This window comes from Ischnura elegans, chromosome 5, assembly GCF_921293095.1.
Source record: "Ischnura elegans chromosome 5, ioIscEleg1.1, whole genome shotgun sequence".
Taxonomy (NCBI): domain Eukaryota; kingdom Metazoa; phylum Arthropoda; class Insecta; order Odonata; family Coenagrionidae; genus Ischnura; species Ischnura elegans.
The window spans coordinates 81,713,853-81,741,166 of record NC_060250.1 but is presented as its reverse complement, the minus strand read 5'-3'; the positions used below and the strand labels follow the sequence as shown (position 1 = coordinate 81,741,166).

At 38.0% G+C, this 27,314-nt stretch overlaps 1 protein-coding gene across 9 annotated transcripts in view; it reads left to right on the top strand.

Moving 5' to 3' along the window:
• The window catches only part of LOC124159116 (protein retinal degeneration B), a 274,532-nt gene that overhangs the window by 197,494 nt on the left and 49,724 nt on the right, over positions 1-27,314 (top strand). For all 9 annotated transcript variants that reach the window (XM_046534682.1, XM_046534680.1, XM_046534679.1 and 6 more), the window contains 5 exons: positions 21,173-21,340; positions 21,856-21,988; positions 24,794-24,997; positions 25,315-25,454; positions 25,864-25,981. In XM_046534682.1, coding sequence (XP_046390638.1) covers positions 21,263-21,340; positions 21,856-21,988; positions 24,794-24,997; positions 25,315-25,454; positions 25,864-25,981 — 673 coding nt within the window. In that variant the 5' untranslated portion in view covers positions 21,173-21,262. The remainder of the gene's footprint in view (positions 1-21,172; positions 21,341-21,855; positions 21,989-24,793; positions 24,998-25,314; positions 25,455-25,863; positions 25,982-27,314) is intronic.

Sequence of the window (27,314 nt, the reverse complement as noted above, 5' to 3'; positions counted from 1 at the left end):
TTTCCTTGGAAAACCGGGAATCAAGCATGATTTTTTTTCTGCTTTGATTGCCTGGACACCCAGTTTATGTATCTTACATCTTTCCTCACGAAGTAAGGTATATTTCTCCACTGTGTTGTGGACCTTTTTTCCGAAATTTTCACGCGTGTAGTAGGATACACTCGGGCTGCCTTTGCAGCCTCGATGGTACGCCGTGACGATTTGAAAATATTACAAATCCGACTGAAGAAACTCACAAATTTCGGAGGAATCTGTTCTTTAATCGATTGTCTACGATTTTATCAACTGTTCATTTAGAGTTTTTATAACACCATCACCGACATATTTTATCGTGCCTACACTTTCTTGGTCTTGACAGTATAGAATCGAGGTGACCTAGGGAAGTGAATTTGCTCTATCCTGACTGTGTGATATTCACAGTCAAGTGGCTGAGTCCGTGGTGAGCTCTATCCTCTCCTTTCCAAAAGTATTAGTATGCAGAAAAACTTTGGTTCATATGATGTACTCATTGAGAATGATACGTGTGGTGAAAGGAATCGTCTTCAGATTGCATGATATCAAAACGCAACATTATCTATGCTCACGCAAGAAAGCATGTATAGTACGCATAATGGTTCACGGACAAAATATGTTGATTTGTTTATCCCGCCACGTCTTTTGAGCAACCTGACTAGGTATGGCTAGCGTTGTGGTAATTTTTTACTGGATCTGAACTGTGGACCGCGTTCCAGTCCGTATCCCAACGTTCTGCCCAGTAGGCAAAAACTCTCCCCATGCCCCCATGTGAAGGAATATCTTATGAATTTCATCTCGCGAGCGGGTCCATGACGAGATGGATATCACTTTCATAAATTTGGCAACCACGCCGCGCACTATTTTTGTTATGTAAGGAAACGTAGCCGCATAAACAGGTATCCTCCTTTCCGCACTTAGGCGCCCTTGGAGGAGAAGCCTTCCTCACGACGACACGACAGCTAGACTGCGGTAGGAGAGGAGATTTGGGTTGATTGGATGAAGTGAAGCGTCGTCGTGCCACTTAGCAGTGCTGACCCAGTATTTATTTCTACTCTGTCCTTCTCCAGGTGTTCATGTGTCGTCCCTTTTTCGCTACAGTCCTCGAAGCTTTACTTGGATGTCCCCAAACCGCTAAGCACGTCACGGCATGCTGCGTCAATGCCCTGCTTCATCGTCAATAGGGTGGTTTCCTTTTATTTTTTTATTGCCTAAATCGAAAGATTATTACTACTGGAGTACGCATTTCACACTTTTGGATTTTTATATGACGATATCTATTTTTCGCGATTAAATGAAAAGTGAAAAATTTCAAGCGCGCGAAAACGCGACGGCTAAGTATGAATGCCGGGAAAAGCCCGTGTGACGTCATTCTGGTTCCCGCTGCCGCAAAGTGAGGTGACCTTGGGGCGAGGACATGCGCGCCGCTAGGCGCAGGCTGCAATGCAGGCTGCTAGTAGGTAGCAGAGTACCCTGCTAGCAGGTAGCGCTTGGCTTATTTATGGGTTATTTATACCTTATCAAACTTAGGAAACTTTCCGACAGTAGCCAGTTTTAATAGGTGATTATTAAGACATGTTTCCCCGAGCTTTTTGCCTCATACATGCATTGGTAATCTCAGACGATGTAAAACTTCTATGTGCTCGTATAGAAACTAGGTCCCTGTGACGTCACGTGGAGTGGCATCGCATGGGCGCCAATCTGGCCTTTTTTAAATGCGGTTAAAAATGACCATTGCCATTCGCCTAAACTGGGATTTCCAAAACCAAATAATTTGTATATTATGAATACACTAATGGTGGGTAACGAATCGCAATCAATGCCTTTCGTTTTCTTTGATGAAGGAAACTACCCTATTATACCCGCTTGGAATATTATGAGGGAGCCGGACAGCGAACCGGTATTTTACGTAGTAGGGGAGAGTTGCCTAAATCGCACCGCTTCCCAAATCGTACCACCATCCCAGAAAAAATCTATTAGATATATATGCAATCTAATGGTTGCATTTGGAACTTCCTGCATCACCAAGCATACCACACTTCAATTGTGGCCACTAGTGAAGTGACAAGTCAGGTGCGTGGGTATTATGAAAAGAAGTGTCTCTTCTGCTATTTCTTTCGTCTATTCAAAAAATATTGAAAACGAAGAAGCTGTATTTACATAGTTTTAGCTACACATCATATTTTTTAAATCTATTCTGTTTCATTTAGTGCTGTTAACAGCGTGGTATGATCTCGTGTTTAGGCAATGGAAATGATTTCATATAAAATGGCTGTCGCACCCAATTCGCACCACGTGTCTCTATACCTGTGCTATGTAAGAAGTCTTAAAAAAGCTGCCGTGAAAAGAAGATTCTAAAGCATAAATACTTCTACAAAATACTTGTAAATTTTGTTTCAATTATTGCAGATTTTTCATCTAGCAAAAAAGCACATCTCTTATTAATTGCAAATGTATGACTTATTTAACTTTTTTTGTTCTTTATGTTACGGGTATTTTAATGCACATGTTCGCTCAGTCAAGGGGTCTAAAATATAACCATAAATAACTGCCTCTCTACCTCCCATTGTCATTGAAATATCATTTCCAAATTTTGGCCTGTAGTGGTGCGATTTGAAAAACCGGTTGCCTAAATTGCAACGTTTGCAGAGGTTTGAAATTGAATTTTGTGTTGTGTTCAACTTGGAATTGATAGTTCCCAAAAATCGTGAGAGAAGTAGACATTCCTCCTCATATTAAACAGCATTAAAAAATTATGTTGCGTCACTTATTTTTGAGTTAATTAGTTTTTTTCCAAAATCGGTGCGATTTAGGTAACCTTTTCCTAACTCTAATTAGAACTTGCTATTAGTACCTGTGTTAGTACTTACTAATACATAAAATCTGTGGTTATCCTTTAAGGAAGTAAAGATTTATTTGCTTCCTGATTTTGGATAATGTGTTTGTTTTATAGATTGTTTTTTTATTAAATTAAAAAACAAAATGATTAAATCAAGGTTTTTGTTTGAAGACTAAGATTTTTATTATCATAAAATGGCTTAAGACTTCAAAAGTTAATGTAGCTGGATATATCTTAGCGCCATCATCACTGTTTTCTTGGGAGTTACGTCTAAATTCTGGAATTTCACTTAGACTTATCCATCTCACAATATAATATTAACTCTTACATATTTTTTGTCCCTAAAGCCCAAAAGCATCAATATTGTGAATTTATTTTATTTTTAAGTTCCATTGCATTTTGGTGCAATGTTGTAACCGTCTTACCCGTTTAAAGTATTCAGGTTCTTTTCGTTGCATATGGTTTCTCCTACAACTTGGGAGAGTAGCGTTGTTCTATGCTCAGATTTTTGTCTTGGAAGTGAAACGGAGGGAGTCAAATCTTGAAAATCTTTCCGGAACTGTTAATAATAGACTTAACGACTATGGTTTAATGCTCTATGCGACGGACAGAGTATTGGGAAATAATTGGGCTCATCACTCCCTCTCAACGACTCGTATTTTTTTATTTCTGAAGTGCAATATGTTACTGAATATCCGACTTTATAATTTACAGAGTTTCTGGGTATGTAGAACTATGGAGTAGCACATTGTCAACTGTACTTGTGTTTCAGAAATGTGAATTTCACGCCGGAGAAATGCTTTGGTGAAGCTGGAGGAAATACTTTAAAATTTTCGTGTTATAGAAAAAGTTAAATTGGGGTAACTCCGAGAATTTTAAGATGCCACGATTCATTTTAAATATGCAATAAGTCGGGAAATTAGTCCTGTCGAGTAAAATTCCTCCTCATAAGTGCGATCTTATATGTTGCCCATATACCATTAACAATCACTACCAGCTGACATTGAAATAAAGTGAATTTTTAATAGGTAGAAATGATGCCAGCCGGTGCCCTATCCACATTCCTCCTTTTAATTTTATTGTTCCCCTCGACTACCTTTGATAAACAACATGGTTTGAACATATACTTGAATTCGCAGGATTGATCTACTTCTCTATGAATCTGCTCTCAAATTTGAATATTCCCCGTTACTACCTTTGATAAATAACATGGTATGGCCATATACTTACTGCGCAGGATGGATCTACATCTCTGTGAATCTGTACTAACTCCTTTCTCGACTGTTAAGGAGACTCAACGGTTTTACGAAGCGTTAATTTCGGGATGTTAGCTGGCATTCGAGTTATGCGAAATGCTTTAATTTATTTATCTCACGATAATCATTTTCGTGCCAAAAGGCGATTTCTACACTGTGAGATTCAAGTACGTGAGCACTCCATTAGTTTGCTTGTCCGCCCAAGATTGTCTGTAGCTTATCTAGCGATTTTAGTCTCAATTCAGCGATAAGCTGGCGTTATTTCATGATAGTGAGAATTTTTCCAGCTTGGTGTAATTGGAGTATGCCCTTGGCGTTATCTTATCTCTAATATCTCTTCCTATTTTTTTAATGGCCTCAAGCTGAGAATTCCTCGATTAATATGTATTTTGATTCTAAAACTGTGCTCGCCTACCTCTAATTCCTGGTACCCTGCAGGAATATGCTTTACCTTTGGGATGCCCTCAGTGATAATAATAACAAGCGTTGTAGAATTTTTGAGCGAATTTTGTTTTGAATCTTGCTGAAACTTGATGGCCTCCGTATTCGAGGGAATGATGTCGAGTGAGCTACATAAGATAAAGAGGAAAGTAGGCTGTAATAATGGAATCATAGGCGGTTAAGATAATTTAATGTATTTTTACAGCAGAGACTCCGATGTGGGAGCAGTCACCTCTTTAGGATTTGCCACAAAAATTTCTTCATTAATCTGTGTATAGTCTAGTAAAAATCATCCTTAATAATAAATTCGAGGTGAGAGTACAGTGTTAGAGATTAATCTAAAACACGTTGGATTGCTACTCTTATCTATCAGACTATTGTAATTTTATGTTTAACTACCATTTCGGGGTCCAAAAAACTACCGTTTTCAAGCGACAGTCTGGACTCGGGGTATTCGTTTGGGGTTAAGGCCTCGCGGAGGCGACCTTCATTAATTTCAGAGGCGTTTCTCTTATCCCCCTTTGGCGCTGAAAGAACCCTTTTCCTTTCTCGAGTTTTATTTTTAATTCATATATTTTTTTAATTTCCTTCCATTGAACCACTCTGGAGAGCGGGGAGGCGTCAGTTGGTCCCCCTCCGTCGTGAAAGATAAAAGGGCGTGACATTTTTATTTTCGGGTCAGCGAACCACGAGCGAGGATACGATAATTTAAAGTGAGGCCCTGTGTATGAAAGGCGGGAGAAAGAGAGAGAAAGAGAGTAGCCTCCTCTTATCCCCGTGTAAATCCAAACACACCATGATATCACTATACTATAAAAACCCACTGATTGACTGATTCATGCAAATGTTTGGGATGAACGAGACGAGATATGATATAAAGACTTACAAATGACCCCCTCTAAAACCGTCTGAAACCCTTGGAAATATTGTCGAAACTCTGAATTTCATATCTATCTAACTGTAAATATTTCCCACTCCTATATGCCTCTACTGTTTTTGGGCTTTAGGGGTGCAAAAAAACGATGGTAATGAGGAATTTGAACATCGCGGAGAAGCTTGTTGGTGGCACCAAAGTCATTTTGGCAGCCTGTAGTCCACACCTTGTAACATTCAGAAAGCGTGGACGCCAAGAATTGTTTGGTATTCCTAGGATTCAATTAAAGTAGTTTAGATATTACCGGAAAAATTAACGATCCTTAAGGAACAAATGACAGAAAAAATTGTAAGAACTGGCAGAGTGACCTGGAAAGGCATTGGGGGGATCAGCGAGCGAAAGCGAGTAGTGGAGTATAGTGGGCACCATTGAGGGAAGGCACTACGGGAAGAATCAATGGCTCTGCGATGAGGGATACCGCGGGACGTATCTCCACTTCCCGCCAAAGCCGCCAATGGGATGGAATGGGGCGTCATGTATGTAGTCCCTTTGGAACGCACCATGGCAGTTTTTGCGTTCGAGCGGCGAGTCGCGAGGTGGCTTGGTGGCACGGAGCCTTGCCGACACTTGGTTTAATTTCTACTACGTGACAGTATGCCTTGCTGTATTCTTCCATAAAATCCTATTGTGCTACTATTTTGCCTTTTGATAAAAATTCACGGATATACAGATTGGAATTGAAGGAAAAGTGGGGGAACTTGAAAATAGAAAGTTGCTGTGACCTCTGATACACTTTTCGCCGTCGCATTTACTTTTTTTACGTGTTACCAGAGGAGATTTTGACGAAGTCGTGGGAATAGTTATCAGTCAACACATGTTAATTCAGCAAATTTTTCAGACAAAGCACCTTCTCTGTACATTTTCGGTGCTATCCGAGCCATTACTTAATTTTTTTCCATAATATGTTACGCTAGGTATGTGCTCTTCACTAATAGAAATAAATCCGAAGCGGCAGCCTCAGTTGGCCCAAATATATATAAAAAGCTTATTAAAACCACTTGTGTTTCCACACTCTTTTATTTTCACCGACCATGGTTTCGGCAACTTGCGCCATTATCAAGGTCTGTACCTTCGGCAACTTGTGCCATTATCAAGGTATAGACCATGGTCGGTGAAAATAAAAGAGTGTGGAAACAGACAAGTGGTTTTAATAAGCTGAATATCAAAGATTTCCACCGTATCACGCCGAAAAATGTATCTTTTATATATAAAAGACTGTTCAGCCAAATTCCTGTCGACTCTACTTGTGCGGTTTGAAAAATTACTTCGTTTGCTTTTTCTCCGCGTAATCTTCAATCGATTTTTCAATGTGCTTGCCACAGGTAGAATCGCTTTTTCGTTGGTATTGATGTGCCGAATTCCTAGACGTTGGCATGAGCTTCGAATAAAGCGGGCGTATTATTTCGGAAGAATCTCTGGCACAGCGAATGTGGAAGATTAAATTCCCGGGGGGCATCGATAGTGTGAACCCCACCATGTGAATGATTAACAACCTTCCCTCTGGTTCCCCGATCATGTTGAGGAAAAATTCGCAGCCTCAGATATTACGCGGGTATGTTCGTTGATGAAAGTTTTATCGACCACCCCAGGGAGACGGAGAGGCATCTCCTGTGTACATCTCTTCCATATCTACCTTTCTCTCCTTCTTTCCCTTTCCACTAAAGTCACCCCTCCCCGCACCGAAACAAAACAATACCACACCACAGTCCTTCCAACCAGAACATCCGTGGGCATCATTACTACGGCAAGGCGAAGCTATCCAAATTTTTCGCGCGGAGTTGTCCGGGCGATGCTTTCAAGAAAGCGTGGAAGTGTTAAAATAAAGACACTGATGGCAAAACAGAGCGAAGAATGGGAGATTTTATAAGCGTTGAATGGGAGAGGTTTGCGAAGTATTAGCAGCAAGAAAAGTAGTGTTAGTGATAGCAATGGGTTTTCTCGCATTATGGGTGTGTACGAGAGTTATTTTTCTATCATCAAGTCATTTTATAAATCGCAGTCCATTTTTTGATACGTTTTGGTCTTGTGGTTGGCCTCTATGAATTATTTTTGGTACATTTTTATAAATCATCTTTGTTTTTTGTTGTCTTGTCCGTGTCAAATTTTGCTACTCAATTTCTACCCACTTTCCGATTATCTATCAAGCTGAAAATTTCTGGATAACTCAGTATCAGATGATAATGCAATATCCTAACTCTTTTATCATGATTGTTACAGTTTCTCGATTTTTATTCAGAATTTAAAATTGAAAATGGAGATTAATAGGCGGATTTGGGGCGGGGGCTCGGGGGAGCGTACGCTTAAAAATTAGACGAAATTTTAATACGTTTATCATTAAGTTCGTTTCGTTTTTTTTTTATTTTACGGAGCCTCAGTCATTTAATTTCATATTAATATCTTTCATATTAAAATGAAGAGAATATATCATATAGTGATTGTTGTACATATCTTGTTTTTAATCTCAAGTATGAGAAGATCGTTTCCTGTCAGACTCTGCCTGGAAAAAAATCTGGATCCGCCCTTGTGGAGATTGGTATTGAGAAATGGCCACCAACATCTGATGGCGGCGCAGCGGTCATCAAAAGGAAGGAGAATTATAGAAAACCGTAACAACAAAGTTGTTTACATTTAAGTTTATTTAAAAATTGTTGCCAGAAAAACCTTATTTTTTATTAATATTTATTTTTATATCGGATATTATTTCATGTGTAACTGAAGGTGTTTCTTTTTGGAAATTGGTGTTATACATTATAAAGAGCACAAGAATCCGTGTCGATTCCTCCTACTTTAATTTATCCGACTTATTTTGAAACCTTGACGGGTTCTCTTTAATTTATGCGGAATTGTCTTAGATGGTTTTATAAATTCTTGTGATTATTTTTTCCACTTCGGTTTACCCTGGTATATGAGAAAAGAGCAAAAAATTATATTTCATTTCTAAGAGTTGGGTGGGTCAATTGCACGCTACTTTTTTTACTCATTGTCAGTCAATGTAAATAAAAATGGGAACATCACAGCGTTTTTACTTTCGGCGGGAAATAGAGGTGTGGGCCAAAGGATGTATTTTCCGTATAGAAAATGTAACAGTCCTTTCTTCCCCCTTTTGAACCTACTCCATCCAAAACCGATCTCACATAAGAGTGAACCCCACAACCTACACTTACCCATTCCACTTTCCCTGACCAACCCTTCATGAAGGAAAGTGAAACATTTGCCTGTTAGCGTCGGTAAAATTTCGTTGTAAAACTAAACTTCTTAAAGATTCTCCTTGATTTCCGGTACTGATACTTGTTATGGTGTTCACGGCTGAAGAACTTGTTCTTGTCCGTTGCAAAAGGTTTCTTCATGTCGCAGTTCAAATCCACCGAAATATATTGGAAGATCTTTGGGTGACGCAGAACTGTCTTGAGAGGGAATTTTGTCAGGAACACGTAGCAGCATCGGAAAATAAAGGAAAATGTTCAGCAACTGCTGTGGAAGTTGCAATGATTAGTAGGCGATGCCTCTTGCGTAAACTAGCGTAAAACTTCAACTCGATGTTCTCGAAGAGCCAACGAAATTGTAAAGTCCTGTTGACAAGAAATTGGCGTTACCTGGCCGATAGTAACCCAGACCGTTGTAAATTCCAATTAGTCTTGAATACCTGATTATTTATAACTATAGTTTAATTAACTTATGAAACGATAATAATCACATAATCACTTTGGTGTAGTTGGGAAAGATGAAGCGATGGCGGCCACGAATGTGAATATTTTAAGGAGCTGACTTAATTCAAATATTACTGTTGGATGTGTCAACCAATTCCATCTCAGATTATATATCCACCGTGAAAACGATTTTGTGGGATTTAAATAGTTTGTATGGCTATCTATAGACCTGCTATATTCCTTGTTTGTGCATTTAAAATTGTATGATAAAGCAAATTCTTTATTTGCTAGAGGTGTGCAAGTTTTATTTTCCCGCTATCTAAACCTTAAATATAACTTAGTTCCTAACTTGTCGTTTAAAAAATGTTTTTTTTATTTAAAAAAATTTCACAGAATGCTTGGAAAATGAGGCGAGTGCAATGAATTTTTCCCCGAGTTACTAACCAAATGAAGATGACTGTGCTAAATATGGTGAACTTGAAGGATTTCATCTTCGGTGGAAAATTAAATTTTCTGTTTCTTCAGTTTTATTTATTTTGCACGTGATTTATTTTCTACGCTTCCAATCGCCCTAGATTCGTTGGACATTCTCAGACTGCTCCAATTCTTTTTTCACATCTCGGTTCCGAAGCCTCAGTAAAAATGTTTTCTTTCCTTACCTACTTCTGTTGACTGCTCGCGTTTGTTTCAGCCAGTGTCATTATTTCTGCGTAATTCTGGCCACAAGCTGGCCCCGAAAAATCGGGTCATTCCTGAGAAAATCGAATTTTCTAGGGTCATTGTTGGTGGTTGATCTATTGAATTGGGGTCTCATTATGAGCGTCTTGCTCCAATTCTCCTTGTTGGCCCCCTTTATAGAATTTCAGATCGAGTGAAATGAATTTTCAATGAGGCATAATCGTGAGAATAGCAAGTACCGATCAAAGTTTTAATAGCCAAGAGCTTAATTTAGTAAATTAAAATGATAATAATGAATCTTCAAAATGGTAATTATTGAACTTTTTATTGAATGTGACACGTTTATGACCGTTGGCAGCTTTATTTTTTGTTTTGTTCAATTTTTCAAGAGTTTCTTTTTAAGTTATTGGTGGTAAAAATAATTAACTTAGTTATTAGGATAATGTTCCTGAATTATGAAACTTTTTTATAATACAGATTTCTATGAATATGTTCTAATCCGATAGTCATGAATTAAATCAATTTGTGAGTAATTTTACTGTTTTAGTGGTGAGTAGAATACGCTCATTTTGGAAATTAAATATGTATGACACAAGATCTTAGGCTCCCCTGCTGAATGGAATAATCTTCAATAATAATGGAATAAAACCCGCTTTCCTCGGCATGGCAAAAGGTTAGGATTTGAAAAATAAGTATCAGTTTTTGGTATCTTAAAATATATTTCGAGCATTCGTTTTGTTGCGATAACTTAAAAAAAAACACAATTAAAATAAAATGCACTACCCTCATTTGAGCGAATTAACATGATTTAGGTAGGAAACTAATAATAAGATGTCAAGGCCTTTGTTTTATTACAATAGTAGTTTTTTTTAAGATTAAATTGTCACTAAGCCATGTCGAAATGAAATTCCGCTAAGCATCGAGGAAAAGTATTTCATTCTTTCTGGCAATCTTCGGAAAAGGAACTTCACCACCGTTTGGCGTTCGTCTACGTCTAAATCTTCGTCAAAATTCCTTGTTTCAACATAGTCTGGGGAGTTGATTTGAATAATGAATCGGAGCATAGGCTGTGGACTGCAGCGCCGCTGACCACGAGCGCGATGCACTGCTGTTTACGGCTTGATTAAACCTCTGGCTTGAGCTGGAACCTTAATCCAACAACCGAACGCGTCCACCTGAGACCCAGTTGGAATCCCCATACATCTTTCATCCACCTGGCCAAGTTCACTCAGCCTGTTTCACGTTCGACCCCTGGTTTCCATACAATGGGTGTTTAAGGAGAAATCTGCAAATCTTCAGTTGGTGGGTGGGGAGACAATTTTATGCATTTTTTGTCTATAAACATGGAGTCGCAACTCCTTACTCACTGAGCTATGGCAACTAAAAATATTTTTGGATGCACTTTGTGGTTACCATGAAAACTATTTGTCTTGGGTATTCAGTCTTTGCGGCATTTTAAATATTTAATACTCCTGATTTTTTAGGACATAGAATAATTAAGTTTGGACGAAATTTGTGATTACAATCGTCTGAAACATTTCATCTTAGGGATTCATTATACGAGAGCTTTGAGCGAGTATCAACCATACGATTGCGCAGTCTTACCTTTTTTGAGATTAATTTTTTCAGGCAATTATAATCGCTCATTTTAATCCAACCTTAATAATTTAATTTCCTTAAAACCCAGAGTATAAAATAAATGTCGAAATGGCTGGATAAAAAAAACCGTTTTCAGGATAACTGCAAAGTGCATCAAAAAATGTTTGCGTTGCCATTGCTCAGTAAATTAATAGTTAACAATACCATGTTATGCACAAAAATGCTTAAAGTACCACCTCCTATACCACCTCTCGAAGTATTGTAGATTCATCCTGAAACACACTGTGTACCTGGTTCCTTTATGATAATAGGAAGATTACGACCACATTACCATCCCAGCAACATGCAGTCCTGCATTCAAGCATGAAATGTTGTCACACCTCCTGCTAAATTTTTAGTAGGTGAATACTCCAACTATCGGATATATGGGTGGGAACTAATTGGAAGTATTCATCCGTAAATAACTGTTACTTTACTTGGAGAGATGGAGGGCTTTAATTATTGAAGTTGTATTGTGAAGTGTGTATGAAGTCTTGCGAAGTTATCTTGAAAACTGAAATCATAATGTTGTGAACCATGTATGTATCACGGTGATGGATAGAATAGAAAAATAAATTATTTCGCCTAAAATAAGTAATGCTTTAAAAATGAAAAGAGGGATTGAAAATTGACACCCTGAAAGAAACAATTACTTAATATGGAATATTCGCTCCTGGAATGAATTGGTTGCAGTGAGGCTCCTCGCGTTTACAGAATATTAATTTAAATATTTCCTGACGCTTTACAACATAAATGTGCTCCACCGTAAGTGGAACTGAATTGGAACTAACACATATTCCAACACTTCCATAGTACAACACAACAAACATGAGCACAGTGAAAAATTACACCGTCGTTTCTAATGGACACTACAAGTGAAACTATGACCGAAATTCAAAAACGTGACTCTGGACCTGCTACTTATTGCTATTTTAAGATGTGCTTTTTTCCTCGGTATTTTTGTGTCGTTCGCGTTCGAATGTTTTCTAGGAATGTGACCCCAAAGTAATTTTCTAACCTTTGAGGGAATAACGGCGCCTCTAGAGAGAGGAATCTTGGTCGCGCCTTGAGCGCTGCTTTACCCACCCTTCCCTCGTGTTGAGTGTGTGGTTCGCTCATCCTTGGAGGGCTTCGTCTCCCGCCGTATGACCATCACCTGCTTTCAAAAGTCGACGGTTTAGTCCCACGTCTCCCCAATCCGACTCAAAAAAACCCCTATCACGCTGCTCTCTCTCCAAGCGCCATTGTTCTCGCGACAACCTAATACCTGCAGTTATCTCCATAGTTTCTGGGTTAGCTTGGTCATGTTGTTTTCAAAATGACCTACCCGCCGGCCTCGGTGGCGGCGGGGTAAAGTCCTTGCCTGCCAAACATGAGGTCGCGGGTTCGAGTCCCGCCTGGGTAAGTTTTACTTATCCAGGGCATGGTTGTTCGTCTACGTTTCATTGTTGAATTTGTTGAATATCCCTATTTAAAATGGCCAATGAGAGCTGTATTCGGAGGTTTGGGAATAAAAGAAAAAAAAAATAAGACCTTTCGTGGCCAATGCTGGCCACTCCTTCAGATCAGGTCAGGAGTGCCCTTGTGACGGTTTCCTTTGGTCCCCTTCAGAGTAAATATACAGGATGGAGAAAGATTGCATCACGAAATTTTAACCCAGGATAGCTGATGCCGGTGGGAGTCAAAATTACTGATGATGTTTTGGTCGAAAACGCACAATTTTTAAACTACAGAAACTTTGAACCAAGTGCTTCGATTGGCCGCGAGTTTTCCCTGTTGCCGGATGCTCTGGACAACTGATGACTTGCGAAAAATAATGCGAAAGCCTCAAGCAGGAATCCTAGTACCTGCAACTATCACGTACTGCGTTCTTGTGAGAGTTACCATTGGTCCCCATCAGAGTAAATGTATACTTAAAACATTTTTCTGTGTCTTAAATGGACAATTTTAGTTCGGTATTTTCCCGTTCTTCATTTTGAAGTGCGGCACTGTTAAATGTCGAAAAATGTCTGCACCCCATGTGTATAACCTGGAAATTGCAAGATGATAGCCTCATACTTTAAAAGATTAGTTCTTTAATTCGGGGGTCTAACTGGAGTGATATGTCCCCTTAAAATTTTCCAGCAGTTTGAGGGGATTGAGGGATCATTTTCCATCTGCCTACAATCAATGTTAATGTATTTGAGATTGGTCAAGATGGCTGCGCAGTACTCAAAAACTAAGGCCAGAACTGTAGACCCAACTTCAGTATTTCTATGGGAAAGTGATTAAATTTTGTCTCCTTCAACTGAGCCCGATTGAGAGATTATCCCTCTGCTGGTATATTATTGCTTTAGGATGAAAGGAAGGAATTTCTTTGGGAGGTGAGGTAGAGAATTAATCCGGGCCATTCCAAGTTGCAAATGCAGTTCGTGGACGAGCTGAGTGTGTACATGCAAGAGCGCTCAAAGTGTATGCGCATTGCCAAAATCTGTGTCGAGCGATGGAACCCCAACTTAAACTCCACGGGGAGAAGAGAGGTTAATTGGTTAAAGCACTCAGGGTGAATTCTTGGCACCCTGGTATCCAGGTATATGAGACCTGGTTCGTGTAGAGATCAAAGTGAATAATATTTCCTGTGGAAGTACTGCGTTTTTTTGCCGGTGACTGCATGGTCGGAAGTCATTATCTATTTTTAAAAATTGCTGTCCCTGTAGCGGCGGGTTCCTCGCCTGCCGAAGAAGAGGCCGCGGGTTCGAATCCCAACTGGGTTGGTTGCCCCTATCCTGGGCATTTTTCTACACGAACGCGTAATAGTTAAGTTGTTGAAAACCCAGATATAAATGGGTAATATGTGATGTTTTCGGTGGTATGGGAATAATTAAATTAGTTAAAGCGATTATTAAGAGTGAGAGTTAAAGGAAGTGGAGTCTATTGTTTTATTTTGCTTATTTTAGAAGCCTGCTTAAAAAAATGAAATTTTTGTAAACGTGAGCTCGAGAATGTCAGTGAGGCCTGTGGGAACTTTTTTCTTTAAATATTAGCTGACGAAGTGGGACAGAAAAGTAAAGATATTTCAGTTTTTTTCCTCCATTCCTAAAATAGTTGTTATTTCCGTAGTGGGCATGGTTCTTGCGTAGCTGCGCGCTGTCTTTGCGGGCGTCCGTCACGGCTTTTAACGTCTCTCGCTCCCGAAGCATGCTGCCCAATAGACCACTCAAAAGACCTTGAAAAGTGTCCAAATTGTATCACTGGAGCGGCTCAAGGCGTGGAAATGCGCCAGAATCCGCGATTATTCGTCTTCACCGCGGATGGTATGTGTGCTCTGATGCGCGTCATAAATCTGTGAAAGTTCTCGCGGCCGCGTCGGTGAGAACGTAGGAAGAAACCCGCGTTTTACCTCGGTGTATTTTAGCACTAATGGTGAGCAACCAACCACGCTATTGCTGGTTTTTTCATCTGCTGATTTATCAACGTGAGGCAGTGAGCAGTTAGTACCGCAGGGCTTGTGGTCCTAGATTTTTCATAATCCCCTACCTCAAAGCCTACTATGCGTTTGCTATTGTGGGTGTTTCATATTTTGGAGATAATGTAGGCCCAAAGGATCAGAAGCATGCCGACTTCTTTTGCCATCATTCCTATTCAATCCATGAATTTCCATTTGTAAAGAAAGATGTTTTTTCCCTATCGCGCGCATGTGTGTGTGTTAATTTCAATTATGCTGGTTCACGAATAACTTTTAATAATTTATCAAAGAACATGAGTAATATTAATGTTCCAAAAATATTGTTCTATATATCGTGTTATTAAATTACTCCTCATTTTCTAGTTTGAAACTGCATGAAATTGCTGCTGTTACCGTAATATAAATAAAAAGAGCTCATTTAGGGTCTTGATAATAAACATTGCTGTTGATATATTTTTAAGTTTTTAAAACATATTTTATTGTTTTCCCGCGCTGGGAGACTGGTAGTCTTGTGGGTAGAGAGCTTGGATGCTGATCGAGGGGTTCAAATCTCGGGTGAATCCTTCGGACACCCTTAAACAAAATCCTCGAAGTGCGAGGTGGCCCAGGGAGAGAAACTGGCCTCCCTCCCCTGATTTGTGAAATTCACACGCTTGTGACTTAGTGCGAGGTGAGCTACACCTTCACCTATCCAAACTACCCTTTCGGTTGAATATCTGAGGGGGTGAGACCCTACATAACAGTAGATTTATAAATGTCATATCCCAATATCTATAGAGGTGAATATATTTATTTGTTAAGCAATGCAAATCCAAGTATTTTTCCAATTAACGTGCGGAAATTTGCCGTTGCCATTTATTTTCACATCAATCGAATATCTGTTTGGTTAATACAATTTGCTCTGCATTTCATGTATTTGGGATACATGAAATAATGAATAATCTATAGATTATTATCGATGTAATGACAAGTTTCATTCTTAACCTAATTATTGTGGAAAGGCGGAGGTAACCGTTTTATATTGCAAAAAGTAAGTGGCGGGTTTACCAATGCGGTGGAGGGCTAGGGGTGTATTAAATATGGGGTTTTCCCTACGTTTGCATTGAAAACCATCCGCAAGGAAAAACCAGGATAAGTAAAATGCGAAGGTATACGTGTGACAGACTGCCTGCCGAAGGGACCGATGTTTTACTGTTGGACGGGCAGTAAAATTCGCCTTCGTTTTCTTTCTTCTTTAAAGAGTTAATGGACGCACGCATTTCTTGGAAGACCGCGTCCTTTACTATCCACGTCTCTTTCATCGTCTGCATCTTCAGAAACGCATTTAGACGTATCCTCCCTAATTGTCGCACTGAGGCTTGGAAATTTGCCGTGGCCTGTAAAGATTCGTTTTTACGGCCTGAGATTTACACCCTGGTTAGTGCCGTAATTAACGTCAAGGGCTTCTTGAGTTTCCACCTCCGCTGCAGTTGCTTTCTCGCGTGGCGTATTTCACTCTCGACGCGAAAATAAACAAATGAGTTTCGCAAGGCGCCGCGTGTTCTACGGTGAGTGCGAACAACGGAAAATCTCTGAAAACAACGCGGATTTGAGAGATGTTACAGGCGAGATATTCATCACGTAGGTACGTAGCGGGTTGGGAAAGCAAACGAACGTGTTTTCCTTCTCAGCTTCAGTTCGAGCAATGTGGTGCCATGGAAACTAAACAGTGGTGGGCGTGGACGAGAATACTCGAGGCCACGGAAACGCCGAGCCTGAAATTGAGGCTCGCTTTCTTAAATTCTGTGTGTTATTATAGGTATTGCACCAGTGGTAGGTAGTGATGAAAAAATCGATTTCGATCACGTTCTAAAATCGAGTTTTAATAGTCAATGATCGAAGAAATCGAAATCGAGCCATGATATTCGAGTATCGACTCAAACGCAAATTTTCAACTTCGATCTTGACCATTTTCATCTACATATATACTACCCCGCGAGCCGCTTAAAAGGCGTGTGGCAGGGGGTGTTATGACACCAGCCATTTGCACATAAAAAGGATATGCTGTAAGGAAATTACGACTGGCATTTATTAAAATCTTTTACGGTTCGGGGGAAAAAGGAATTCGCATATCTATCCGTTCGGCAAAATATCTCTCTTAATTTATTGCTCCTGTCGGACCTGGAAATATAGTGGGGCTCTAACATTATGTTCTCCGTGTCGCTGTTAAAAATATCCATTCTCAATTGTTCAAACAATCTAAGCCTAGCGCGCAACTTCCGAGTCACCAGCGGCTCCCAGCCTAATTCGCTTAACATCTGGGTAACGCTGTCTGTACGCCCGTAGCAGTTTTTGACTAACCGCGCAGCCTTCCTGACGAAGAAGAGTGAGTAAGTGCGTTGACATTGTGGACGAGGAGATGAACTTGTAGAGGAGATACGTAGGATGCAGAGGATATGAATGGAGCGCGTAATAAGCGGTTAGAGATGGTAAAATCTATTTCGATTTAAATCGAAAATCGAGTGTTAATAGTCAAAGATCGAGGAAATCGAGATCGAGCCATGATCTTAAAGAGTTTCGATTCAAACTCGATTTTTCAACGTCGATCTTGACCATATCGTTTGTTCTCAGAAGCGTCACTACCGGCCTATGATAAATTTATTTGTTCCGTGTGAAATACTTTTCGTCTAGGCCGGTAAAATTGGAAAGCTACGCCCTCGAAACAAGAAGCATCTCAATCACTTTATCTATCTTAAATATGATAATGAATCCGCATTGTTCCAAGCGGTGATACCAAAACTTGTGCGTGCATTTGTACGTTTTTACTACTAATAATTCAAGCATACCAAAACTTGTGCGTGCATTTTTACGTTTTTACTACTAATAATTCAAGCATGCTATCTCAGTAAATATGTATTTTGGAATTCTTTTCTGCTTCTCAAATGTGTACTTTGAGTTTTTTTAAATGAATAATTAGCATTTTTTGCAAAAACTGTATTTTTTCAGAAAAGAACCGTCGATTTATTCGATAAATCGATATTTTTGTCCAAACTTTGATTTCTATTGAAACCATTGAGATTAAAAATCGAGTGCTCAAAAAATCGATTTTGAATGGCATTTGCCATCTCTAGTCGTAGGTCAACATGGAGCATTTCGAGAACCATCCCGGCTTTGCTCCCTTCGCGCTCTGAACTTCCCTCTTCAATTCACAATAAGGATTATTTCATTTCATTCCATCCATTTATCATATTCTCCTCATCCTCCTTCCCCGCTTGTCCTGTATTCTTCACTCTAATAGAGTTTATATCGTCCCGTTCGTTTGAGGTTTAAGATTTCAATCGATTTATAATTAATTTCATTTCTATCTTAAATGTTATGTAACCTGTTAAAATATAGTATAATTTGGTAAAATCGAAGGTCTCAAGATGTCTGTCACCTCCGTCAAATACCACATCTTATACGAGTTAGCTATTTATTATTATGACTTTTTATCTCTGGTCATGGTTTACGTTTCATTAACTAGTCCATTTTTAAGAAAGCTCATGGTTTTATGGTCTCTTTTATGAGTAGTTTTCAATATTAATATTCATAAAATCGAAGCTGAATCCATTTACTCGAGACGTATTTGTACGTTATTTTTCTATTCGCTTCCATCTGTAGTATCGATGGGGCACCCCAATTATTTATTACTCTTTATTATTGTTTACTAATATCGTTTTATCATACTGTGAGGTATTTGCTCCTCTTTTAAGTTCCCTCTGCCTTGAGAATAGCTCCCGGCTGTCTGTTCAAAATTTATCTGGGGAATATTTCTTGAGAGAGAGATATTTCTAGAGAGCAATATGGAACAATTGAGATTTCGAGATTCTCTGTCTTTCAATCGAGTACGAATGTGAGATTACGCCTCTGCCTATCTATTTATAGAGAATGAAATAAAGGAACGTCAGTTGTCAGGTAGAATATTTACCAGGGCCGATGCTGAGTGTGTGGCCTAGCCGGGCCATCTGGAAATATGGTCGCCGAAGGCGCCTAAACGAGGCCTAATATCATCAAAAGAATTTATGAGCGCGGACATATTCTCAGTATTTGAATTTTTTTTCGAAAATTTTCTATTTATAAAACTCGTAATTTTAATTAATTGAAAATTATAATTATATTAATTAAATCTTTTATTAAGCCAGACGACAGTCAATTCACACACTACCAAAATTATACCTTCCGTCGTGGAGTAAAAAACCGGGGATTTTTTCAATCTTAAATTAACCATTTGACTGTAGGTACTATTTGACGTTCAATTAAGTTAAAAAAATTGTGTATTAAATTATGACTCTGTCGATCATTCTTTTATCCTTGTGATTCTATTTGTTACGGAAATTTAAGCTTTCATACTTAAGTAACTCTTGTTTTGAAACGGACCTGAAATGAAAAATTTACCGAAAATTCTGTGATGAAATTCTTTATTTTATCTATTTCGCGGGAAGGAATCTCCGGCCTAGGTCATAACGTCGAAGTCAAATGCATGGAGAGGCGCCGAAATATTGTTCGCTCACTGTCTAAAAATGTTCAGGAACTGCCTATTTATCAATTAAATTTTAGATTAAACTAATATTATAAATACTAGTGGAGGTTGGAGTGATTATGGGAGACGACAATAATCGGCGTCAGCCTTTCCTGCTTGTATATAAATGGATAGGAGGGGTACAGTCATCAGCGATCGTAATGGGGCGTGAAGCTTGGTAAAAAGTGCGTAACTTATAGCTAGGGGGTTCAAATCCCCCGAAACGTTTGCGAGATACTGATTTTAGAAGATACAAATCCCCCTCCAAATGTCGTGTTTGGAATGCAATAAATGATGTCCACAGCTATGATAAACCATTAAAACTATTATTTTATTTCGAAATATTCAGCTATATTATATAAAACCCCTCCAACTGACATTCCCTCCCGAAACTTAGCTGTCTCCAACGTCCCCTGAATTTATGTGGCTTCGGTCACGTGCGTTAATGCACTGCTTACTGTCCTAGCAAAAAGTCAAGATACCTAATTTTTAAGCGGTCTTTCTCGGTTACTACTCCTTGAAATGTTTTAATGAAATATGCTGGTAATGAAAGGATATTTATTCCTACCGTTTCTCAATATCACCGGAAACTCATCCTCATCATCAAATTTCTCAAAAAAAGGTGATTTAATCTGGCATTCGATGACGGTAATACAAAGCCAGATGAAAGGCATTTTTTCACATTCACCAAACGGTGACTCCCTTTTGAACGGTATTTTTAATTTTCTTCTCTCGAGACTTCTTCTAACTTCTCGATAAAATAACATCTCGAGATTTCGATGTATATGATATATGTTGCGATTCATATAATTAAGGAACGGACTCTAAAAAATGAATATTATGTGTCCTCGAAATCTTTGTCAGCATCCCTCGCCCAAAATTGCTATTCTCCCCTATTTACTGCTCACTTTGATCTTGAATTCAATACTGTTTCGTTCTTGCAGAATCCTATATCGCCGCTGTGCTTACAATCGAATATCGAAGCCTTAAAATCTTCCGTTTCTCCCTTTCGGCCTTGCGGCTTTTCAGTTCGTTTCGTTTCCTCAGAAATTGTTGGGGCTTCCTCTGTTCTTATGGATACAGGACCAACATAGTCTCATCTTCGTTAGCTTTCTGCCCGAATATAAGCATGCTCTATTTCCCCTGTTTAACATTATGCAATATAACGCCTATATTTTTCGTATTCACTTATGAGTGGGAAAAAGCAACACCACCAAGATTGATTGGTATTGTAAGGAGGGCAGTATGGTTGGGGCAGGACATCGTAGGACAGAGGTTTTTTAAACATAATATATGAATTTTTATGATAAGTGCAAATGCACTATTTTTAGTGATAAGTGAAATAATTGAAGTAAATTAATATTTTTTTGAATTTTATCTCCAAATTTTTTTCATTGCCAGAGGAACGAAAGAATCTCGATGAGGTAATTGCTTGTTCCCAGGGATAAATAATATTAATAGTTCATTTTTATTGCTACATCAGGTTTTTTCCTCTAGTGGATTTAAAAAATTAATATCTGTAATTTGTGTAATCGAAACATTTGTTTTTTATCCACAGTTATGAAAATTAATCAAAAGTATTTTTTTTTAATTATTCAGTCAATTTTGTGGCTTTGTCCTTTGTATGCACCGTAACTGTGTTCTTTGAGACATGTTTTAATGGTACACTATGTTTCTTTGCCTTATAAAAAATTCTTCATTCATATCAATTTATTTTTCAATCTATATTTTTGTTGTTTCTACAGGCATCAGCCACTGTGAGATGGACTGTGACTTCCTAGATAAGCGGTGATTGGTGGTTTAGCTGCGGCTATTACTACTCATTTGTGAGCAAGATGCTTATCAAGGAATACCGCATCCCACTGCCTTTGACAGTGGAGGAGTACCGGATAGCACAGCTGTATATGATAGCCGTGAGTTTTCCTTTTTTGAATCAATATTTATACATTCCTTTGGTAAAAATTAGGCACCTTTCTGCTGGAGACGGTCATTTTGATGTTATGTTATAATTATTTTCATTAACAGTGAAATTCCCTCACATTAATTACATAAATTTTATGATTCCAGTGACTTTACACAAGAACATGACTATAACAGTGAGAGGTTGCACAAATACTGTGAAAGAAATATTCTCAATATTTATAATTACATAATTACATTATGAAAATTTTTTAATAGCTTTGTAGAATAATAAGTTAAAGTTTTGACCATTTGATAACATGAGAGAAATCTACTCATTTTTTTAATATGAGGTTGGTTGCAAATTCTCGTCAAAACATCCAATTTATTTTTCCTTTAACTCTTATTTGTTATATACTTGGAAACATTATTGAATGAGCATTAGGATGAAAGGGTTATTTGCCTCTATACCTTAAGCCTGCTTGAATATGCTAACACTTGTGCTAATTTACATTTTGTCACTTTGCAGAAAAAGAGCCGGGAGGAGAGTAAAGGTGCCGGTAGTGGTGTAGAGATTCTAGTCAATGAGCCCTATGAAGATGGGCCTGGAGGCAGTGGCCAGTACACCCACAAGGTTTACCATGTCGGGAGTCATTTGCCTGGTAAGTTGAATGGAAACTAGGCAAAATTTTGATGACTGCCAAGTTCCAGGTTCTCCAGCTGCATCTGTCGTTAATAGTTGACTACAGTTTCGAAAGCCATCCTGCTTTCGTCTTCAGGTCGAAGGTGATTTTTCGCCGCCTTATATAGCACTGGCTGTCCTCCCCCTGTGCGCTGATTGGTCAGTGCTCTCTTCCACATGTTGCTGATTGGGTAGCCATTGTCCCTGTTAATATTTGGTGTTTTGTGGATTTATAATGCTTCCCTGATGTGCCTGGGGTAGTAGCGACTCTCTTTTGCCACTATCTTCGCTCTATGGAAATCAGTTTCATGGCCTGCCTCACTCCTAGCATGCTCTGCTATGGCTGGCAGTTGTTTTTGATTGGTGGCTCTTACATGCTCCTTCATCCTTGTTACCATTCCTCGGCATGTTTCACCAACGTATGATCTTCCGCAGGAATGTGGTTTGATTTTGATAGAACAGCGATAGTGGCAAAAGAGAGTTGCTACTACCCCAGGCAGATCAGGGAAGCATTAGAAATCCATAAAACACCAAATATCAACAGGGACACTGGCTACCCAATCAGCAACCAATTTTTTGTAGACCACAGACAAAAACTATGCCCAATCCTCCGTATTGGGCAAAAGGAAATAAAATATAAAGACAAGGCCGCATATATTGGCGTGACCCTGGACGAAAAATTAAACTTGAAAGAACATATTAACAACATAATGACAAAGGCACTTGGTGTGAAGGCTGGCTTGGCACCAATATTAAACAACAATGCAATGCCACCAGAGGTGAGAGTTCTTATTTACAATACATACATAAGGCCAACCATGACATATGCTACTCCATCATGGATTGGATTAGCCAGTAAAATCGCCTGAGAAAAAATATATGTTATGGAAAAAAAATGCTTGTGATCAGTACTGAACAATAGATGGGGGACAGAGGAATATAAAAACGAAAGAATATATAAAAAAAGCCAGAAACAAAAACATACAATCAGTTATAAGGGAACATTGCAAAACATATTATGAAACACTGGAAAAAACGTACGAAATAACTATCAAAAACTTATTAACGAGTACATGGGACAAACGTACACGGGCAGAGTTCTGTTTGCAAATCTAGGCTGTGGTAGCCTATAAAAGGGAAAATAAAGAAGAGAGAACATTGCCAAAAAATCGGAGAACCGATTAACAGCAAATAAAAGCTGTTTATCAGCATGACACACTCGACTTCTAACCTTCGTCCTGAAAACAAAAGCAGGATGGCTTTCGAAATCGTAGTCAACTATAAACAACAGACACAGCTGGAGAACCCGGAACTTGGCAGTCATCATGAACAATGCCGCTGAAACCTACGCACGAATTAGGTAGAATTCTGAAGAAACACATAATTGATTGGTGCATTCTTGTGGTGTATATTTTTTGTGGAAAACCTAGAACAAGAGGGAATTTCATCCTGTGTGGAAAGTCTGTGTTTCGCATCTTACCATAAGACGTCAGGTTCAAATCCTGACCTTTCAGACACTCCACTCAAAAGTTCTTGCAGTACAAGAGCAGGGCCCTGTATCTCCTATGCGTGAATTTCATGTGCCTGAGCCTTATTCTGGGATGAGCTCCATCCTCACGTACCTAAGTCAACCTACAAGTTGAATCACTAAGAAAGTGAGTGAGTCAATAATTATAGAATATCAGAGAAAATTACAAAAATGCGAAAAAAAGACATTTAAAAAAAATCTATAATGTTTGAATTTCCCATTCGCAAACATGCCATTTAGATCAAGCTCCATAGCTATTAAATTTTTTTTTCATAATTTAATAAAAATTTTTGATGCCAATGTGTTAGTGCACTTCATCACATTTTTATCTCCTGTTAAAATGGATAGTTGGTAAAATACATGCCTAATAAGAAAAATTTATGGAAATTCTGAGTAAAGTCTAGCAAATTTTGGGAATTTCATTTATGTAATTGAGCGGCCCCCCTGGTTTAATGTCATGAAATAATTTGAAGATATTAACCTTCTTATTAACCTTCTCACTTTAAAAAAATGGGTGAAATGTTGAACATTTAAAAATCAGTGACAATGGGTTTGTCAGGCAGAGCCACTATCAAGTTGAAAACAATTTTAAAGCTCCATATCGTGGTATTGCCAGCCTCTACCTTGGCAAGGTTAAGTCCTTTGCTAGAAAACAAAATGGATTTAAGCTCTGCCTTGGTGAAACTTAACACCTCTCTGCATGTTTCCATTTAAAATTACCATTTTTTCAAGCATAATATTTATTTTACATTCAAAGCACAAAATTTTAAGATTTGGATGTAAGTGATCCCCTCAGATAAATGCTGATACTTCAAGGATATAAATTTGCAATTGGCACAGTACATTTTGTGAAATATTTTTGGAAATTTTTCTGTACTCTATGCTAATGTTCTTGGTAAATGTTTTTTTTATACACTCCAAATTTTTTTTATGGAGTTGATGCATATATTTTGTTCATACATGCCTTCATTTTTCATGGGAGCACATATTTTTTATGTTTTTTTTTTAATGTCTGGGAAATAGGATGTAACTTCCCTTTATTAAAAAGTATGTCTTACTTAATCCTTTTTTTCTTGCATGATAAGTAATGAAAGGGTTGACGATACTTTTAGGAGCAGTGGTCAAGCAATTAGTTTAGGATAAGAAAGGCTATTTTTATCCTGAGAATCTGACATAAATCCTTTACTGATTTGAGATAGTATCTACATGGTATTTTTGGTTCTGTAATTTATTGATGTCTTTTCATATTATCTCCAGGCTGGTTTAAAAGTCTCCTGCCCAAATCAGCTCTCACGGTTGAAGAGGAAGCATGGAATGCATACCCTTATACAAAAACCCGATATACCTGCCCTTTTGTTGAAAAATTTTCCCTGGAGATAGAGACTTATTATTTTGGAGATAACGGCCATCAGGATAATGTATTCAAACTTTCTGGTGGGGATCTTCGAAACAGAATTGTTGGTAAGTACATATGTATTTCTTTCTTCTATTTCCATGTGTTATTCTGCTATTATCATGTGTTATTTGGTCTTAATTTTTTTGCTTATTGAATGAGGCATAATCTTTTGTTATTCAGTTATAAATTTTTTGTTCATTCTATCTATATACACTTTCTGTAACTTACCCTGCAATGTGCCTAATGGCATTTCATCTGAAAAATCCTCACTCATCTACACTGTCTTCTATCCACTTATATGAGTTAAAAAGTGTGTGATGAAATTGTTTTTTTTTCATTATAAATATTAAATTCATTTATTCTCATTGGCTGTATCTTTTAGATATCATTGATGTTGTGAAAGACCAGTTATATGGTGCTGACTACGTTAAAGAAGAGGATCCTAAATTGTATATTTCTGAGAAAACAAGTCGTGGTCCGTTGATTGAAACATGGCTTGAAGATTATTGGAATGATGTTAAGGCAAGTATAAATGCATTAATGTTTTAACAGTTTTAATAGCAGTTTCTTGATTTTGGGTGCTGGTGCATGAAAAAATGTTGAATAGCAATGTGGGAAATTGTGTTTTTTGCAGGTTGAAAATAAAATTAGGAAGTCCAAAATTTGGCATGTGTTGTTCTAATATGTAATTCCATGTATTTGGGGAATTGGGGAATGGGATGGATTGTGGTTTTTTTCGGAAGTTGCATTTTATATCAGTTTTTACTCTTTTATCATTTTTCTCACAACCTAGAAAGCAACTTTTTTCTTTTCCATTCCAAGGAATTGGATGATTTAGCTTGTAAATTGCATTGTAATGTTATTTTAAATGTTTTCTGTAATTTCTCTTCCAACTAGCTGACTAATTTTAGTGAATTAACATGTTTTACAGGGTAAAAAGCAACCTACCCCAAGTGGAAAGTCTCTTATGTGTGCATACAAATTATGTAAAGTTGAGTTCAGGTATTGGGGAATGCAGAGTAAAATAGAAAAATTCATTCATGATGTTGGTGAGTTGTATTTTCTATTTGTCTTTTGTTGTTAGTAATAATTAATTCCGTTATAATCAACCATGGGATATTTTTAATTTTTCTCTACTTTCTTTAGATAAGTACTATATTCTACTACTACTCTACACTTTTAAATAAGTTAGATTTATGTATTTACTGCTGAATTTTTGGCACTAATGTAAATTCTTCATCTATTTTTAATGAATTTTATGCCATGAAATATTGGAGATTAAAAGTTTATCCTAAAAAGCCTGGGGTATTCTTTTGGAAACCTACATCTTTATAAACAATTGTAAAGGTGCTCTACCTTAGAATGTTTAACTGGTAATTTTTTCTGTAATTATTTTATTTTGATGTTTCTTTTTTGGTAAAAGGTTTCACTAATCAGTCATATTAGGGTATTAAAATTAAAACTGTAAAATATCATTCATGTTTATTAATTTTCTAAGGATATTATATTTTTAGTTTGTTGTTTAATAGTGTTTCAACCTATTAATTGTTCGCATAATATTAGTGATACAATACCGGAATAATTTAATATTCAGAAACCATTCTATTTGGACATGTGCTTCGGAAATATATTGGTCACTGTGATTTAGGATTCCTCTATCAGCTAGCTCTTATCTGCTTTCTATGTTAATTTTACCAGAAATGTGACACTCAAATGATCCAAAACTCATAAATGCACTTGAATAACACAAATTATTGTTTAAATTTATTGCAAAGGTGGATTGGAGTCTGTCGATCAAAAAATATTGAATTCCTGTGACCAACACAATTTTGGCAACGACTTGAAAACAGCATGTGATGATGATTAGCAGTGGATGGGAGGGATGGAATTTGTCAAAAATATTTAATCTAAACCATTGGAAAAATTCTTCTCTCCTAACTTTCTCTAATATCCCCCTCCCACATTCCTTGATGCTCATTTTTCCCATTCCCGGAATGGCCATAAGAGGGATAGGCCAGTGATGGATCCAGGATAGGGACAAGGAGGGAGCTAGGTGAGGGTATCAGGGGGTAACCTCCCGGCAGTAGTAGGGGTCTGGGAGGTTAAAAAAATGTTGAGAAGGCAAAATTACTTTTTTATCTAGTGTAAATTGGATACCTCAAGGGGGGTGTAGTTCCCATTAACCCTGCTATGGATGTGCCACAAGCTTGTCAATAGCTAGAAGTTAGAAGTTGTGTAGTGGGTTAGAGATAGCCTTAGTTAAATGTAGGAGGTTAACTGTGGGATGATGGAGATTCATGGCCTATGTGAATGTGGAGGGGATGCTTAGAAGTATTAGGGCCATAGGTCTTCTGGAGTCTTCCACATGGTCAAATTTTGGAA